This window comes from Miniopterus schreibersii, assembly GCF_964146895.1.
Source record: "Miniopterus schreibersii genome assembly, chromosome: 1".
In the NCBI taxonomy this organism is placed as follows: domain Eukaryota; kingdom Metazoa; phylum Chordata; class Mammalia; order Chiroptera; family Miniopteridae; genus Miniopterus; species Miniopterus schreibersii.
This window is the reverse complement of record NC_138101.1, coordinates 201,172,691-201,191,285: the sequence shown is the minus strand read 5'-3', so window position 1 is coordinate 201,191,285 and position 18,595 is coordinate 201,172,691. Positions and strand designations below refer to the sequence as shown.

Below are 18,595 nucleotides of genomic sequence, written 5' to 3'. Positions count from 1 at the left end.
ATCATTCTTTGGAAACTCAGGCCGTTTCTGTGTGTCCCTGTCACCTGCACCCCACGGAGTTGCGCTGCTGGGGATGGTGAGGCCCAAGGATGCTGGTGCAGAATGTGTTTTCCCTACTTCTTGCAAGTTCCTGCGGCCATCCTGGGCCCCGTCAGAGACGTCTGAGAGCACGGTGGAGCCCCAGGAACAGGCTCGTGACCAGTGGCTTGGCCCATCCATGGAGACCCAGAGGGCCAGGCGGGGACCTGCTGACACAGAGATGGGCAGGGTGGCACTGTCACCCAGCAGAGGGGGAGCGGGTGCTCAGGCTCTAGAGTGAAATCTTTTAAGTGTTTGGTTTTGGAAAACATATTTACTGCCGCGGCCTCTCTTACTCAGACTGGCTCTGAGCAAACAGACACTTGGTTTTGTGAACCAAACATGTGGGTCACCCAGACTGCTGTGCAGGCAAAGCATCGGTGGCGCCTTCTAGTGTTTAAAAGTCAAGACAAAATGACAAAGTCTGAACAAAACATGTGCGACTACGGCCGTTCAGTGGCTCTCGGATGTTTATTGCTACACTGCTCCCACTCGACATACAACCACGAGATACAAACAAGCCACCTAAGGTCCACGCTTCGAGCACCTCGGCTCATTCCGAACAGCAGGATCGTAAAAACGTGCACAGTGCTGGCTTCCGGATGTTTAAAATGCTCGTGGAAATCCGTGGGTCGAGCTGAAGGCTTAAGGAGAAATATAAAAGTCCAGAAAATCGTTTCATATTTCTTTTTTACAGCATCGACTTTGGCTCCGGAGGGCACAGGATGCGCTGTGCCTGCTGGGGTAGGCTCTGTCACCGTCTAAAACAGCTGGATGATCGAGTCCCTTGATTTGCCGACACCAACCCATTTCACTGGAAGGGAAAAGAGTTGTTCAGGCTGGGGCACCTCGGGGAGGGGGAGGGGGAGGGGGAGGGTGGCCGGGCAGGGCACCCACCTGCTACTCCAACGTGGTTCTCCACAAACCGGACGTAGCTCTGGGCCTGGGGGGGCAGGTCCTCCCACTTCCTGGCACTCGTGGTGTCCGCTTTCCACCCAGGCAGCGTCTCGTACTCCACCTCCACCTTCTGCAGGATCTCCTGGTTAGCTGGGGACACACAGGGGTGGCGGTGTCCCTCAGACGTCCGCTCCATCACCACACAGATGCTAGGCAGCAGGGATCCCCAGCCTGGGGTCTGCTTCCCTAGGGGCTCAGTGGTGAGGAGGGCAAGTTGCCCTGCTTGGTTTTCTCAGGATCAGGGACAGGTTCTCAGACATTGGCTATACCCCTTCCAACCAGGGGACATGTCCGCCTACACGCGGATTCACCGTGGGCCCTGCTGGGATGTCCATGGGTGACATCTGAGTAGCACCAGAGACCCTGTCCAGAAATCCTAAGGGGCGCTGAGATTTTAAAGTGTTAAGAAATCCTGCTTGGCCAGCGTGGCTCAGTGGTTGAGCACTGACCTCTGAACCAGGAGATCACGGTTCGATTCCCCGTCAGGGCGCATGCCTGGATTTTGGGCTTGATCCCCAGTAGGGGGCGTGCAGGAGGCCGCCGATGGGTGATGTTTCTCTCTCATCATTGATGTTTCTACCTCTCTCTCCCTCTCCCTTCCTCTCTGAAGTCCATTAAAAAAATATATTTAAAAAAATAAAGTGTTAAGAAATCCTGAAGGAGCTATGCCCCCTGCCCTTCCCAGGGCAGGGATCCCTGGGCTCGCAGATGCCGACTGATGGAAGATGCTGGAACACGCCGTCCACCCCAAGGGTCCTGAGCCTCAGCCCCCTCTGGGTTTGCACAGTACCCTGGGCCCTGACCTTGGGGTCACACCACACTTCTGCTGCGCCCACTCAAAGGTCAGGGTCAGTAGGAAAAGTCGGGGGCCCTGGGAGGCACTGGGGTGTCTACACCGACTGGGGAGGGAGGGGGAGCTCGCCCACAGCCGCCGAGGGAGGGTGCCGCTGGTGGGCTTGGGATCATTGTGTGACCCACAGTCCAGATGCGTAAATGTGAACTCCAGGAAAACAGCATGGCCTGCAGGCTTTTCAAAGGAGGGGTGTGTGTGTGGGAACCCCAGCTAGGTCTTACACAGACCACATGAAAGCGTTTTCTTAGGTCAGACAGTTGTCTTTCCATCTGCAGAGTTTTAGGTTTTCCAGAGCAGTGCACGCCTGCTAACCGGAGGTGGGCCTAGACGCCCAGGTGCCTGCAGGTCCCCCAGAGCTCCAGGGCTGGTGCCCAGTTGCCTTTCACCCGCCACTGAGGCCAGTCCCTCTGAGCCCTTCCCAAACTGCGGGACGAACCTGCGGGGACCCCGAGACCAGGCAGAGCCCCTCAGCGTGTGCTGGCCAGTGGTCAGACAAGCAAAGCCTCTGCACTCGCCAGGTCCCCAGGTCACGTCTGCCCCGCGCCAGGGGCAGCTGCCCACCACGGGAAGCCACCTCCCGCTAGTACCTGGGAAATAGGGGATCCTTTTCCCGTTCAGCTTGTAGGAGACGCCGACTTTGATCTCGTCCAGGGCGTCCAAGATGTCCAGTTTCGTTAGAGCCAGCCTACCCAAACCAGGAGCACAAATGGAGAAGCCGTGGGCAAATGTGCTCATGGCTCTGTCTGCCTCCTCCACGCTTCCCCTCTGCCTCCGTGAACAGAAGACAGAGCTGAGGCTCAGGAGGAACGCAGAGGGCAGGCTGGGCACACCTCCAGCGCCCACGGCGGCATTGCCTCACCTGCCTTCCACCTGCCGCATTTGGGGTCTTAGCCCAGAGCCTGTGCCCAGGCTCATTCACGCTGCTCTGCCCACTGGCCCAGGCTGCCCATGGAGACCCAGCCCATGTCCACACCTCCAATGCCAATGGCGGCTTCCAGCTTTGTGGTTCTTCCTCCCACCAAGCCCTAACCCCTGGACCTCACACCAGGTTCTCGCTTTTTCTGTCTCCCTTTCAGCCCTGCCCCTGAGCTCCCATCATCCCGGCCCAGGAGTGACGTGTTGGGTCTGTCAGGACAAGGGTGTAAGTCCTTTTGCTCTGGGTTTGCAACCCCTCCATCTATAGATGAACTATTTTAACCCTCTACAGATGCCCAGATGCCCTCTGGCCTTCATGGTGTTGCTCACCAGCTCTGAGTGCCCGGGACAGAACTCAGCATCACCACCCACTGTGGCCCCACCGTGCAGAAGTGTCTAGTTGGAGTGACCAACCCATGGGGGAGACTGTGGCCCTGGGCCCCGACGCCCAGCTCCAGGTGCTCCAGTAGGGTCCAGGAGTCTGGGACACCCCCAGTGTCGATGGTGCCGGGACGGCCACGCGGTGACAAGTGCTTACGCGGTGAACCCGTTGACCATGTGAGCGTATCGCAGAATCATCAGGTCCAGCCAGCCGCAGCGCCGCTTCCTGCCAGTGGTCACCCCCCACTCGTGGCCGCGGTTCTGCAGCAGGTCGCCGATCTCCTGGGTGAGGACAGGGCAGGTCCCTGTGTGCGTGAACTGCCGCCTGACCCCCCTCCGCACCCCCTCGGGGCCCTGCCTGGGCTGGGGACTCACGTTGATCTGCTCAGTGGGGAAGGCACCGATGCCCACGCGTGTGGTGTAGGCCTTTACCACGCCGTAGACGTCGCCTATGTTCTGGGGGGGGATGCCCAGCCCCGTGCACACGCCCCCCACGGTGCAGTTGGATGAAGTCACAAAGGGGTAGGTCCCTGCAAGACAGAACCGGTCGGGGACCCTCCACCCCCCCACAGTTCACCCCAGCCCCGGGGGCTCTCTGGGCAGAGGGCAGTGGTGGATAAGCCCCCAGCAGGGCCCCTCAGGGGGCTCTGCCACGTTCCCTGCCGCAGACACGAAAGGGACGGTGCGTTGGGATCAGCCCATGGGACGTACCGAAGTCAATGTCCAGGAGGGCCGCGTTGGCGCCTTCCACGAGGATTTTCTTGGGGGTGCCATGGAGCGCCTCGTACATGAAGTAGACGCCGTCTCGGACCATGGGCCGTATCCTCTCGGCAAAGCCCTGCGAGGGAGGAATGTAGCTGTGGGGGCCGGGGAAGCCCCCCAGCTCCCACCCCACCCCATAGCTTGGCTCATCCAGACATTCCCCTTCAGCCAGGGGCCCCTGGTCGCAAACCTGACCCTGCCCAGGGCCTGTCTGCGACTCAGCACTGTCCTCAGGACCATCATGGGGTGAGATGTGTCCTGCAATTCATATGTTGGAGCCCTAATCCCCAGGACCTCAGAATGGGGCTGTACTGCAGGTCATTAAAGTTCAAACGAGGTCACTAGGGTGAGCCCTAATCCAGCATGACTGGTGCCCCTATGGGTCTGTCTCTGCCCTCATTTATAGCCCCAGACAGGGCTGGAGGAATGGGGTCCCAGCCATTTATAGCCCCAGACAGGGCTGGAGGAACGGGGTCCCAGACATTTACAGCCCCAGACAGGGCTGGAGGAATGGGGTCCCAGCCATTTCAGCCCCAGACAGGGCTGGAGGAACGGGGTCCCAGCCATTTCAGCCCCAGACAGGGCTGGAGGAACGGGGTCCCAGCCATTTCAGCCCCAGACAGGGCTGGAGGAACGGGGTCCCAGCCTTGGAAACGTCCAGAAGAGCTTTGTGCCCTGAAACAGGTGCACTCAGTGAGGTAAGTCGTCAGAGCCGCTTGCCGCCCCGGCCACCCCTGCCGCCTTGCTCTACCTTGAGCCTTTTGAGTTGACCGTCAACGTCTATTTCCAAAGTGGGGAACATGGACTGGTGCTGATGGGCCAGGTTCTTGAATCTGCAGAGGTGACAGTGACTGAGCCCCTTGGCCCTGCTGGACCCCCAGGCCCCTCACTAGCCAGTCCCCCAGGGCTATGGGCAGCCTGGTACCTGGCGGAAAACTCGTCGAAGTCAGACAGCAGGTCGCAGATGCGCAGGCCTGTGCGGGCCGCCTTGGACGCGTAGGCTGGTCCAATGCCCTTCCTGGTGGTGCCGATGCTGAGAGACGGAGCGGCCATGAGCACGGGGGATCTGCCTGGCAACTGGGGGCCCCAGCCGGCGCCCCAGACCTATGTCCACCCCTGGGTGCCATGTAAGGCGCCTCCCCAGCGGAAGGGCCCAGGGGTCTGGATGGCTGTGAGAACCGACGGGACTCCTCAAATGGCCATGTCTCAGGGACCCCGGGGCTGGGCAGCAGCAGATGGTCCTAAGCCCCAAACTAACCCTGCCCTCGTCCCCTGGCCTCCGCTGTGGGGCCCTGTGTCCCACTGTGCCCTCCCATCCCTCTTGCCCAGCACTGGGGACACTTCCTCCTGGGAACTGGGAGCCAGCCATGCCCACCCTGCACCCACGGCCAGGCCCCAGGCTCGGCATTGCCACCTGTGTCTGGCTGAGCTATGTGAGTGCATGTACGTATGTCAGCATGTGTGTGCATGTGTGTGAGAATGGGAGAACCAGTCCCCCCCTCCTTCCAATAAATATCTTTGGACGACCCCAAATATGGCCATCAAGTGAGGGCGGGCGGGATGTGGGCACCGTGTGGGGCTGTGGCCTGTGTGTGGGATCAAGGCTGGCAGGGGATCCCAGTGACAGGTGACAGACAGCAGGTGCAGGCCCCGGGGGTGGCAGCCAGTGAGGATGTCGTGACCCCAGGGAGAGGCAGGCTCATTCGGGCTTCAGGACTGGGGAGGCTGGGGGTAAACGAGGGCGACTGATCTCCAGGGACTCCGGATCCAGGTTCCCCTCCCCTCCGGTCACGCAGGACAGGACACTCCCCCAGACACCAGCTCCTGGACGGAGCCGCCACGAGAAGCGCCTCAGTACTCACTTCTTCCCCTCCTGGGCTTGCCGCTGCACCTCCTGAAGCCCATCGACCGCCTGGTGGAAATCAAACACTGGGGGCCAGGGAGGGCGCCGAGGGAGAAACAGACTGGGAGTTATGGGGGGCACCCTCTGCACCGACCACAGGCCCGGGCCCCCGTGGAAAGGTGGTTGTCCCTTTCAAAGGGGACAAATTGGGCCCTGGCTGGTGTGGCTCAGTTGGCTGGAGAATCACCCATGCACCTGAAGGGTGGCGGGTTCAATTCCCAGTCAAGGCGCAGACCCAGGTTGCAGGTTTGAGTCCCGGTCAGGGTGGGTACAGGAGGCAACTGGCCCATGTTTCTCTCTCACATCGATGTTTCTCTCTTCTCTCTCTCAAATCAATAAAAACATATCCGCAGGTGAGGATTTAAAAAGGGGGAGTTTTAGAATCTAGCCTCTGCTCCCCACCAACTCACGTGTGACCGTGAGTCCCCCTTGGCTTCAGGTTCCCCGTCTGCCGTGGGGACCATGACCTGACCACCCTGTGCTCTGGGAAGGCCGTGTGGAGCTACGTGGGCTCTGCGGCTGGGGAGGAGGGCGGGGGGGGGGGGGTCCCTTGTTCACGGGCAGGGGAGGGCGACGCTCACCGAGGTGGGCGCGGTCAGAGATGATGAGCCTCTTCTCCCAGTCCTTGAGGCCTGTGGCGACGGGCACAGAAAAGAGGGTGGAGGTGGGCTAGCTGCCCCAGTGCCCACCCAGGCAAACACCACCAGGGTCATCTCCGGTGCTGGGCAAGTAACCAGCCCTCCCCTTGTGGCCTCTCCCCCTGCTGTGGGTCCCAGACCCTTACCCCCAGCAGGTGCCCACCCCATTCCCGCAGGCATCTATCTCCCCACGGGGTCTCCATCCTGGCACCTCTGGCACCTCCTGGTGCCCGTGTCCCAGGGTCAGGTTCCCACGAGCCCTCTTTGCACCTGAAATTGAGCCCTGAGCCTGAGGCTCTGCTTCCTCCATGACCCTCTCGGGGGCTCAGGGCTGCCGCGTGCTGGTCACCTGCCTCTAGACGACCCTCGCAGGGCCTCACTGGCCCAGACACCCTGGCGGGTGGCCTCAGTCGCCGCCCGCCTGCCTCCTGTCCCCGAGGAACCCCCAGGAACCACATCTTTCCCCGAAGGTGTGGCCCGCCCACCAGAGACACCGCACAGCCAGGCACCGGCCAACACGGGCGCTGGGGGCACTCGGGTGTCGGGACAGGGCGTATCTGGGGGACGTGGACCCACCTTTCTTTTCATTCTTTTCTGCTTCTTCAAACAAGCCCGGTAAGTGGACAACCACCCCGTTGCCTGCAACACATGGACACGAGACTGAGCTGCACCGAGGACGCTGGGGGCTTAGGCTTATGACGGCAGGACACTGGCACGTCGGCGTCCACGGCGGCAACGGTCACAGCAGCCGAGACGCGGACGCAGACCGGCGTCCACAAGGAGGAACGGATGACCTGGGTGGCCCATCGCGCCGAGGGGCGCGACTCGGCCTTGGAAACGAGGGGCAGGCGGACACCTGCTGCAGCGTGGATGCGTCACGCTGAGTAAATAGCCAGACGCGGGACAGACGCTGTGTGGCCCCTGCCGTGAGGAGTCAGACCCATGGAGACAGCGATGGTGGCGCCGGGCTGGGGAGGGTAGGGTTGGGGTTTAACCAGGACAGAGGCTCAGCTGGGGAAAATGACAAAGTTCTGGAGATGACGGTGGGGATGTCTGTGTAGCAATGGGAATGTACCTGATGCCTCTGTGCGCAAAACGGCTTGACAGTGCCTTTACTCTCTCTCTGTGTGTGTGTGTGTGTGTGTGTATTTTTTAATCCTTGCTCAAGAATATTTTTTCCATTGCTTTTCAGAGAGAGTTCAAGGGACAGAGAGAGAGAGACAGAGAGAGAGAGAGAGAGAAACATCGATGTGAGAGAGACACATCGACCGGTTGCCTCCCGCATGGGCCCCGACCAGAGCTGGGGATCAGGCCTGCAACCGAGGTATGTGCCCTTGGCTGGAATCGAACCCGGCACCCTTCAGTCCGAGGGCCGATGCTCTAACTACTGAGCAAACGGGTCAGGGCTATGCTGTGTGTAGTTTATCACAGTAAAAGAAGGGCCCACACAAAACAAGCCGGGCCTGACGCATTTGCAGAGACGGAGCAGTTTGTAGGGTGGGGCTGGGCTGGGGGAAGGGGGTGGCCAGCAAGCAGCAGAAAGGAACTTCTTGGGGGGACAACACTGTCCTAAATTGAACTGAGTGATGGCTGCGCAGCTGTGGGTGAATTTTGTGGCCCGTGAATTGTGCCTCGAGAACAGTGCTCCGGTTTATGTAAATGGCCTGAACACGGGAAAGCGGAGACTTGTGGCACCACCGCTCCGGGGCGGATCAACTCCTGGGAGCCCTGCTGCCCCAGCCACAGAACGGGCGGGGGGCATGGGCAGGCTGGCCCGAGGTCACACGCTCCCATGGGGTGCAGGTGAAGCTGAACGCAGGCCCCTTCCTCCAGGACCGCAGGCTGCTGGCCAGGGCCACCCTATCCTGTGCTGGCCCTGCCGGGGTTGGCCGTGGCACAGGCTCAGCCGAGAGAGACAGGACATTGGTCCAGGTGGGAGTGATTCAGAGACTACGCAAGCCACACCGAGCACAAAAGGTCATCTAAATGCCAAGCGTCCTGAGATGACCACGTGGCCAGGGCTGGGGGAGTGTTGCAAGCCGAGGGGCAGCTGTGTAAACTCCAGCACCTTCGGCCCTGGCTAAGTGTGATTCTCGGGTGCCATGAGCTGACCGCCCTCCTGGTGCACCCTCGTGACCGTCTAGCCTGGGCTCCGGCCCCCAGCCCTGATGAACCTCCAGCTCCTGAGACCAGGCAGAGCCCCACCCCCATCCAGTGGTGCCTGCTTGGCCTTGCTTCCTGCGGCGGGGGCGGGGGGGGGGGGGGCGAAGACAGGCGGTGCCAAGAGGGCTTCCTGCAGCCGGGCCACCCCACCAGGCTATGCTGGGGCACGGGCTGGGGGTCCCCCATCCTCAGCTGCTCAGCCACGGCTGGGCTGGGTCCGCACCCGAGTGGAGGGGCCGCTGAGACCTCCTGCTCAGCCCAGCTGCACGCAGCCCACGCTTCTTTCCAGTGCGCCAGACCCCATGCCATCGCCGGGCGCTCGCCTGCCACGGCAGCCCCCCCGCTTCCTGACCAGGGAGGGGTGGGTGCAGATGAGTCACGAGTGTGGCTTAGTCATGGAAAGAGCCAGAAGGAAAAGTACTGGAAGCCCTGAGACTGTCCCAGGGGCCTGGCCTGGGGACCGGGACAAGCTTCTCTGAGTAAGGGCGGCTAAGAGACAAGGCCAGGACAGGCAGCTGGGCCTTGTGACAGAGAGACAGAGACAGAGACAGAGACACAGAGACAGAGAGAGAGGGAGGGAGGGAGAGAGATGGCTCTGTCTCTCAGGGGCACCAAAAAGTAATCCGGTGGCTTCAGGGAGGGCAAGAGGGCTGGGCTAGGGGCAGGAAACTGCAGATTGGAGCAAGAAGGGCCCCCTGCGGACAGACCTCGTGCAGGGCCAGGAAAAGCCCAGCTTCCCCACCCAGGCTCGGCCCCACCCACACAGCAGGAGGCCAGGCCCATCAGGCACACATACCTGGCAGGCACGCTCAGTCACGGGTGTGCACACGCACAGTCCCACAAGCACACACACACTCACCCACATGCATGCATACAAGCTTGCTCAGCACCCCTGGGGAGTCCAGGAGCTCAGTGGAGCCCCAGCACCCCCTCTTCCTCTGGCCCAGGCTGGGCGGCGCCCTGGCTCCCCCCACATGCCCCATTAGGCTGAGGACAGGCCCCCAGGTCAGACACTCCGGCCAGGGCTCTTGAGGGGAGCTGGGACCTCGGACCTCATCCTGGCTGGACAGGTTGTGTGGAAACAGCCGGGGTTCAGCTCCACATATCGGGACCCTGGGGCTGACCACGTCCCTGGTGGGGTGGTGGGCACTCACCGATGAAGGACACGGCCTTGCTGTTGATGATGCCGCTGGGCAGCAGGTGGAAGTCGTATTCCTTGCCGTCCACCACCACAGTGTGGCCAGCGTTGTTGCCCCCCTGGGGACAGAAACCACCAGCTGAGTGTCCAGGAGCCCGGGGCTTGGACCACCCTAGCAGAGCCTGCCCTGCACCCAGCTGCACTCCGGGCCACCCAGCTCCAATGTGAGGTGCTCAGGAGCTGCCTCTAGACTGCCTGTGGGGGAGGCCCTGACCCCCAGGGGGCCGAGACGCCGTCCATGCCTGGACTCGGGGAGCTGTGAGCACGTCTGGGGTGTGCTGGGTCAGTGCCCTGCTCCACGAATAGGACTGGGCCCAAGCTGTTTCCAACACCTGAACTCTCACGGGGCCACATGCCAACGCCCCAAGGTGTCTTGGTGCAGCCCCTGAAACTGGGGTGCTTAGAGCCACTCTGGGGGCCTCCTCTCAAGCAGAAATGAGGGGCCCAACCCTTCCCAGAAGCACAAACTCAGGCCACCACCGTGCTCCACACAGCCTGAGCTCCGCGGTGGCAGAGAGGCGAGGGGGACAGGTGCCAGCGGGACAGGAGCCATCATGGGCCAGTGCTCCTCACCCCCTCAGCGGGAGCCCCTCCTTCAGGGCCCACACCGTCCACTTAAGAATATAAAAAAAAAATAGCAGTTTTGAGGCCAACCCTGTTTTGGGGACACCAGGCCACGGGATCCCTTCTTTCTGGAACTTTTGCTAGCAGGGAAGGTCATGCCACAGAGGGAGGCCCGGCCTGCGGCCCCATGTCCTGCCACTAGAGAGCACTGTGGCCCCCAGGGCGTGGACCCTCCCAGCTGCCCCTCCTCCCTCCTGGGTCCCAACAGTTAGCAGAGTCCCATGAGGAACCCGTGCCTGCTGGTGCCCAGCACCGTGGACCTGCCCCTCATTGCGTCCACTCTGTCCCCAGCACCCTGGAGCCCAGCCTGGCCCCACCTTCCTGCCTCAGTCTCCTTAAGGTACAGGCTTACCTTGGGCCCCTCCCTGCCACACCCTGCCTTGCAGAGGGGTGTCATGAGCTGCAGGCTATGAGGGGCCTCAGCATCCCCCAACCCTCGAAGGGCCCAGCAGGCTGGGGCCCTCATTGCCTTTCCTTGCCCACCCCAGGCTGGGCTGAGGACTGGGCCTCCTCCCCAACCCCGGCCAGGGGCACCTGCTCCTCATGTCGTAGACTGGACAGACTGCCAGTCTCCCAGCCCTTCCCTGGACCAGCCAGGGTGCGGGCAACTGGGGGCAGACTCTGGAGACCTCAGTCCTCGAATCGATAAATGAAGCGGGGCTGGAGCCTAGCCCTCCACCCTGCAGGCTCCCCTCTAGGGCCCTGTTGGAAACCCATTCCCCCAGGAGTCCCGGACACGGGGCATCCTGCTCCTGAAATGCCTGTGGGAGGTCCCTCTGGCCTGTCCCCCAAGCTGCTGACGCAGGGTGTGGGGGCTGTGCTCCCAGGTGGGCTGTCTCAGACTCTTGGGGTCACTACTGTCCAGGTGTGCACCCCAGTGGCCCTGCCTTGTCCCATAGCTCAGTGGCCCTGCCTTGTCCCCTGGCCCCGAGCATCCCTGGGACTTCCAGGTGCTTGGCTGTGGCAGCTGTGCATGTGCGGGAGGTCTGAGACCGAGGAGGGTGCTCCGTGAGGGCGGGCAGGGCGCCAGGCTTGGGGACTCAGGATGGAGCCCACGTTCAGAAGGGAACGGGGTGAGCCTCCTAGGGGGGCTGTGGGGACGGGAGATGCGGATGCAGGGAGGGGGAGCAGGGGTGGTGAGCTAGGCCTTGACCATCAGAACCGCCCGTGGAGTGTGGGGGAAAATGGGCTTTCAGCAGACCGGCGCCCACGCATGACTGACGTGCCCCGGGTCATGGGATCCCTGTACCGCCCAGGGATGCCATCCTTGCTCTGCCCTTGTCTTCTCACAGGGGCACCGTCCCCTCAGCAAGGTACTCCGCACACGGGGTCACACCCACAGTTGTCTTTGCCACCAAAGAAGGGACAGCCTGGGGGAGGAGTGTGTGGTCTTCAGGGACAGATGGGAAAACTGAGGTCTCCAGAGACCGGAGCTAGCAGCAGAGCCCAGGCCACCCTGCCTCCCTCCCTGCCGAGTGCCTGCGTACGTGACAGCCTCTGAGCAACCTCCCACCTTTGTTTGGGGTAAACACAGGCCCCTAGGAACAGGCGCAGGCCTCTGCGGACCAGTGGGCATCAGATGACCCTGCCAGCTGCAGGGCCGGGCATCAGCTCATAGGCCACACCCAGGTGCATGAGCCAGTCTGAATGCAGAGCCCAGGGCCTGCTGGCTGCAGGGGCCAAGGGTGACCATGCCAGAGACCCTGGTCTCTCCTCCTCCAGGCCACACGTGGCCAATGGTGAGGTTGGGCAGAGACACCCCACCTGCCTTCCTTGGGCTTTGGCCTGGTTGCCGTCTGCAGGCCTAAGAAGTGGGCCATGGCCGCTTGGATGGCAGCCTGGTTTAGAAAACCATGTGGAGAGGGCAGCTTGCCCAGGGTCCCCATGAGAGACAGAAGCTGGCCTGTCCTGGCCCAGCCTGGCCTCCAAGGCGTAGCCCTTGCCTCCTGGGCTGCTCTCAGCCTCCTGTCCCAGGTGAGCAGGTTCCAGAGGCTCTGTGCCTGGTGCCCTGTGACAGTGAGCTAGGACTGTCCTGGGACCTGGGAAGCCGAGGGGTTCCCAAACCTCGGCCTCACTGTCTGTGCAACAGCTCCCTAGAGCCTGCCTCACCCCACTTCCAGGCCCCTGGGGGCCTGGCCGGGTCAGGGGGGCTGGCACAGAGGCAGATCTCAGTGTCCACCCCTCAGGGCTCTGCCTCCTCCAGGCTCTCCCCTGGGTGGTGGAGCCTGGGTTCAGGCACAGCTCTCTGCCCTCCCCAGGGTGCTGAGGTCACTCCCACTGCCCAGTCACTCAAAGTCCCCTGTGGACATCAGCTGCCTCCCTGGTGTCAGAGATCTAAGAAAGGGGGACTACCTCACTCTCAGACATGGGAACAAGGCTAAGGCCGAGGCTGGGCTACTCAGGAGTCGGACCAGCCTGACCTTTCCTGTCCCTGCATTTGGCCAGCTAAGGCCCAGCCACAGGCACAGCCTGTCCCCAGAGAGCATCAGTGGTGACCCTGGGCCAGGCAACCCCCCCCCGAGCTCCACCCACCGCACCCTGTACCTAGAGAGCCTCCCTGCCCTGTGTGGCCTCTGCCACCCTCCTTGGGACCCCCAACGGCTCATGCAGCTCTGACACCCAACCCTGATGTCCCTGCTGGGGGCACCTCTCCAAGCCCCTCCTCACTCCCATGTTCATCACTGGGGGGGAGGGTCCGTGGATGGAGCAGGCACTGTGAGCCTCGTCACCTGCACGTGTCCCCAGCCTTGCTCTCGAGTATCTGTACTTGCCCTGCACACCCCACTATCTGCTTGGAGGCCTCCTACTGATCTCTGAGCTCCTAGGTTCTCCACCTCTCACGACCCACTCAGCCACCACTGTGCCCCCCCATTCCTTCTCTGATCCCCCCCCCACGCAGGTCTCCTTAATGCTTGGGATGCAAACTTTGGTCATAAGGTGCCCACTTGGCCCAGGTTCCCAGGGAGGCCCGGCCTGGCCTTTCTCCTCTGTGATGCAGCCCCTGACCCAGCCAGCACCCGCTCACTCAGGACAGGGACCAGCTCTTCCGCCTGTGTCCACCCCTAGCCTGGCCAGTGTGCAGGACGAGAGGACAGGGGGAGCAGAGAGAGAGGTGAGCATGGGGCGGGGGTGGGGGCCGGGGTGCAGACAGCTCTTCAGAGGTGTGACGCGGCTGTCTGGTGTGGCCGTGCTGTGGCCCGGTGGGAGAGGCCTCTGGGCTGTGGCAGCCGTGGATTTTATCAGGATCGCCCCCCCAGCACGCAGCAGGGCTGGCGCTCAGGGCCTGTGTTCACTGGGACCCTGGTCTGGTGACGCGGAGGAGCTCCCCACCTGGGCGGTGCTTCGCCTCGTTGGGGGCCCGCTGGCCGGCTCCACTCACTCACTCATTCAACCTCAACCAAGGGTTGTTCTTTCGGGCGAGGCCCTGGGACAAAGGCGGTCACGGGGACACAGGCCCTCAGGCCATTGAGGAGAAGGGAGGCTGCCCCGGAAACAAGTCCGGGAGGCAAAGAGAACAGCGGGAGGAGCCGGGGCCCAGGCCCGAGATGGGACCACAGGCCCCACACAGCTGAGATGAGAGCAAAGACTGTAGCTGTGGGGATTGCAGCTCCCATCGGGAAGGCCCAGGCCCGGGGCAGGCCAGGTGACCCGGTCACTGGGGCTGGCTTGCTGTGGCCCTTTCAGGAAGCTGCCCAGACAGACTCCATCCCCAGCCTGCTTGGCCCTTGGTCGGTCTGTCCAAGGCTCTTGGAAGTGAAGGGAGTGGACAGGGCCCGCCCCCGACCCAGGTGGCAGAGCTCCGTTCCAAACCCATCTCGCAGCTGGCAGGAGAGCCCAGCGGCATCCAGATGAGGATATCGGCAGCAACTGCAGTGCTGCTTCGAGGAGGGGAGACGGGCCAGCCGTGTATGTGGAAGGCGGGGACATCACTGGAGCAGACAACGGGAAGGGGTGCCCTGTGCTAGAGAGTGGGAGGCGAGGAGCAGCCCATGGACCACGCGCCCCACTGGGCTAGGGGGGACAAGGGCTCCTGTTCACACAGCAGGGGCTGGGGGGCTGCTTCTGGCACCTGGGGCTCTTGGGGGAGGGGGAGCTTGCTCTCCATGGCTTAGGACAGAGAGAGGGTGGGGACCGCCGAGAGCCCCAGGAAGCTCCTGGGATCATGGTCAGCATCGGGCAGAGTGGTCCAGCTGTTGAGGTCTCCCTGATTCGAGAACATTGGGCCTGTCCCTTCTCAGGAGACTCAGAACCCCAGCCTCTGGGAGGGAGCTGAGAAAAGCCACAGAACCAGGGAGGAGGAGCCCAGGGGCACCCATTTCCCCTCTTTGGCAGCCTTCGTGCTGGTGGCTCCAAACCTGTCTCCCTAATGCGTACACCCCCAAGCCAACCCGTCTGTGCCCTGACCTCTGTCAGCCACAGCAGCAAGCATGGCTGGGTGGCCCTGGCACGGGGCAGTGGCCCCCTAGTGCCCAGTGCCTGCCTGTCACCCAGCAGCAGGCAGAGGCCCCGCCCTGGGCCCTCAGGGGACAAAGCCTATGTCCGGCCTCCTCTGTCACCCTGGCCAGAAGTCCACGCTCCTCCCTGTCCCTCTGCCCTGCCAGGACCCTCCTTGCCCTGCCTTCCTCCAGGTCCTCCCCGCTGTCCTGCCCTCCCTCTGCCTCCTCTTGGTGACCAGCCCAGGGTAACCCCCTCCCAGAGGCTCCTCGCCGGCTCCCCCCGGGCTCCCCAGGACCCAGCCCCCTGCCTGGAGTCCGCCAGCCCCACCTCCGACCCAGACAGAATGAGGAATGGGGGTGTCTCCGTTGTCCTCAAACCACCTGGGAGCTGGGGTCCCCGCCTCCTCCCCCGGAGGGCCCAGCGGCGCACCCCACCCCCTGAGGATCGGGTGTCCCCAACTCAGCAGGATTTGTATTTATAGCTCTGCCCCTGGCCGGGCAGGGTGGGGGTGGGGCGGGGAGGGGGTCGCTGCGGGAGGCGCGGGGAGGGCGTCCCGCGCAGGGGGCGCCGAGCGCGCGGTGGGAGGGTGGAGGCGCCCGGGAAGGGGGGCCGGGGGCGCCGGCGGGGGCCCCGCGCACCTGGCAGCGGCTGATGATGTCGGCGTCCGTGGCCAGCAGGTCCACCACCTTGCCCTTTCCCTCGTCCCCCCACTGCGCGCCCAGCACCACGGTCACCCGGGAGCCCGCCGCCTCCTGCTGCAGCCGCGCCCGCTTGACGCCGCCCGCGCCCGGGGGCCGGTCGTTGGAGGCTCGGGTCGCGGACATGCTCCGGCTGGTCCGCGCGCTGGGCCGCCCGGAGCCCGCGGGGAGCGCGCCCGCCCGCCCGGGCCATTAAAAGGCGCCGGCCCCGGGCGGGGGGCGGGCCCGTGACGCTCGTGACCTCCGGCCCCGGTCCCGCCCCCGCCCCGCCGCCGCCGCGAGGCGCGCACTTCGGGGCGCACGGACGGACGGACGGCGCGCCCCGGGGCCGCTCCCGCGCGCCTGGCCGGGGTGCCCCGCGAACGTCACGCGGGAGCTTGCTCCCCCTCCCCGCCCTCTCGGACCCGGGGCGCGCGGGGCGCTGGGACCCGCCCGGCCGGGCCTGGGCCTCGGGGGTCCCCTCCAGCGCGCGCCCGCGGCTTGCGAAAGCGGAGCTTCGTCTCTGCGCCCCGCCCGCAGGGGCCGCCGGCGAGGGGCTGGGGGCGCGCACCTGCCGGCGGGGAGCCCGGGTCCCCTGGACCCGCGCGCGCCCTCTGGTGGCGCAGGAGAGGACAGCTGCCCCCGCCACCCGCGGGAGCCAGGCGTCCAGCACGGGACATGCGGTGGGGCCCCGGGTGCCAGCACCCGGGCTGGTCCGAGAGCCGGGCTGCCCTGGGTCCTCAGGGCCCTGCGTCCGAGCTCTCAGGGCACCTGGCGGGGCAGGGGGCAGCCAGGGATGCGCAGGGCCCGGGGTCCCCAGACCTCTTTCTTGCTCCAGCCTGTGAAGGGACTGGGTGTCGGGACAGGCTGTGTGACAGTCGGCTGGGCTCCTAAGTTCCCAGCTGGGTGCACTGCCTGGGCCACCCCACCCGCACACACACCCCAAGCGCACTCTGGCTTGGGCATGGGAGAAGGGGCCAGCGATGGGTCCCCCGGGACAGCAGTGTCCTATTAGGCCCTCACCGGGGGCTGGAACCAGGGCCTCTCCTTCCATCCCTGGGGGCTGTCCATGCAGAGGGGCCTGGAGCCGGTCCACTAACCTCTGGCCAGGGCTGCAAGAGCCGAGGGTTTGGGGAGGCTCCTTGCGCTCCCAGGCTGGAGACAGGGAGACAAGACACTCCCCAGGAAGAAGGGAGTGGACCCTGGGCTTGTCACACAAAGGCTACTCATGGAGAACTGCCCACCGCCTCTCCTGGACTCCTCTCCCTCCCTCCATGTGGGAGCCCTGCTCTCACCCTGGGCAGGTCACTTGGCCCCTCCGTGCCCCAGCCCCTCTTCTCACATGGCGACTTCAGTAATTCCTCTCCCTCAGCACTGTTGGGGGTAAACGCCACGATGTGGGTTACAGGCAGAGTACTAGGTGCTGGCATCAACGTTGTGACTTCCTGGTGACAGTGGCAGGGTGGGGGGCAGAGTGGGCACCCACTGGCCCCCAGCCCTGGGAGGCAGCCTCCTCCCTGCAGGAGGGCATTAGGGGCAGGAAGGCCAAAGGCCAAGCGGGCTGAGGAGGGGTGTCCAGGAGGGACTGTGCCGAGGACTTGGGGGTTTCAGGGTGGGAGAGAATTTGGGGTACAATAGCTGGCTGTGTGGATGGGGAAGGGGCTGGATTTAGCAGGAGGGCCCCAGAGGGTTCCAGAGGTTTCTTTTTTGCTTATTTCCAGATGAAAGAAACTGGGCTTTGAATGCCCACCAGGAGTCACGTCAGCTGAGGGGTGCTTCCCTCTGCCCACCCCTGGGGAGCGCTGGCTCTGAGCCCTCTCTGGGGAGACCTGGATGGGAACCAAGGGGACACCTCCCGGGTTTGACAGGCTCTGCAGGGCCAAATGCTGGCTGGGGCACCAAGTCCCCCAGGCCCAGTCTATAAATAGCCAGTGGGCCTGGGAGAGTCTGGCCTTTCTATAAACAACTCTGTCCAGGCCCAGCAGCTGGGGCCCTGCCAGTCACACGGCCCAGCCGGAATTAGAACCCCCCCCCCCCCCCGCAGGCCCTACACACATCAGGCCAGGCAGTACAAGTCACCAAGCTTGGGGGCCCGCGGTGTGACCCCATGCCCTCAGGGAGCACATGGGTGTGGCTGACAAGGTTCGCACTGCAGGGGCCACGCCTCACCGTGGGATGTCACACATGGTGACCAGGACACAGACACCTGCACACACCTACACCCCCAAACTCGAAATGGTGCATGGCGGGAATGAAAAACGGTGCAGCTGCTTTGGCAGTCAGTTTGGCAGTTTCTTAAAAAGTTAAACATAAACTTGGTCTCTGACCCGGCCATTCCCTGCTTGGAAACCCCGAGAAACGAACACACGCCCACAGGAAGGCCCAGGCCAGCGTGCGGTGTCCCAGAGCGCCCCTCACAGAGCCTCACCCGGGGCAGCCGGTGCCCCAGACAGGCGAGCGAGGGACAGCGTGCTCCCCACGCAGGAGCGCCAGGCAGCCATGCAGGGCGCCGGAGAGTGGACACCCTCCAGTGGGGCCTCGGAAACATGCGGGATGAAAGCCAGTCGCAAAACGTCCACGTGAAACGTACACAAAAAGCCGATGCAGAGGCAGGGCTGGGAGGGCGCTGGGAACGACGGCTGGCGGGTGATGGAAATATCTTAACACTGGACCACGGTTAGAATTTCCTGACCTTGTAAATCTGCTGAAGTCACGAAGGGAGAGCTTAGGTATATAAACTGCCCCCAGAGGGCTGATGTGGGGCCTGTTCGCCATGTGCTCTGCCCGGGTCCTAGGTGCTCTGTGGCGCGGGCCCACTTTTCCCTCCCTCCGCCCACCAGCTCCCCTACCTGCCAATCCAGCCCTCCCTCCCTCCCTCCACCTGTCCGTCCATTACCCATCCGCCCACATCCTCACAGCTGTCACAAGGGCCAGGCCCCACCACGGTCACCCACAGCTTCTGAGCACCCCCCCCCCAATGCTGGGCCAGCTCTGTGATTTACTGGTCCA

The 18,595-nt window shown here is 63.6% G+C and overlaps 1 protein-coding gene across 2 annotated transcripts; it reads right to left on the bottom strand.

The window, feature by feature from the left end:
* Nucleotides 1-516: 516 nt before the first annotated feature.
* ADSS1 (adenylosuccinate synthase 1) lies at nucleotides 517-15,821 on the bottom strand. 2 transcript variants are annotated; one of them, XM_081147734.1, is made up of 13 exons: nucleotides 15,548-15,821; nucleotides 9,805-9,907; nucleotides 7,064-7,126; nucleotides 6,431-6,481; nucleotides 5,809-5,875; nucleotides 4,872-4,979; nucleotides 4,698-4,779; nucleotides 3,896-4,022; nucleotides 3,560-3,714; nucleotides 3,342-3,466; nucleotides 2,476-2,573; nucleotides 976-1,125; nucleotides 517-892 (listed from the first exon to the last, which is right to left on the bottom strand). In XM_081147734.1, the coding sequence occupies exons 1-13, from the start codon at nucleotides 15,731-15,733 to the stop codon at nucleotides 840-842; spliced, it is 1,368 nt and encodes a 455-aa protein (XP_081003860.1). In that variant the 5' UTR covers nucleotides 15,734-15,821; the 3' UTR covers nucleotides 517-839. The 2 variants fall into 2 exon arrangements, with proteins under 2 accessions (XP_081003860.1, XP_081003861.1); XM_081147735.1 differs by having other exon boundaries at nucleotides 1,005-1,125; nucleotides 15,548-15,803.
* Between the last annotated feature and the right edge of the window lie 2,774 nt (nucleotides 15,822-18,595).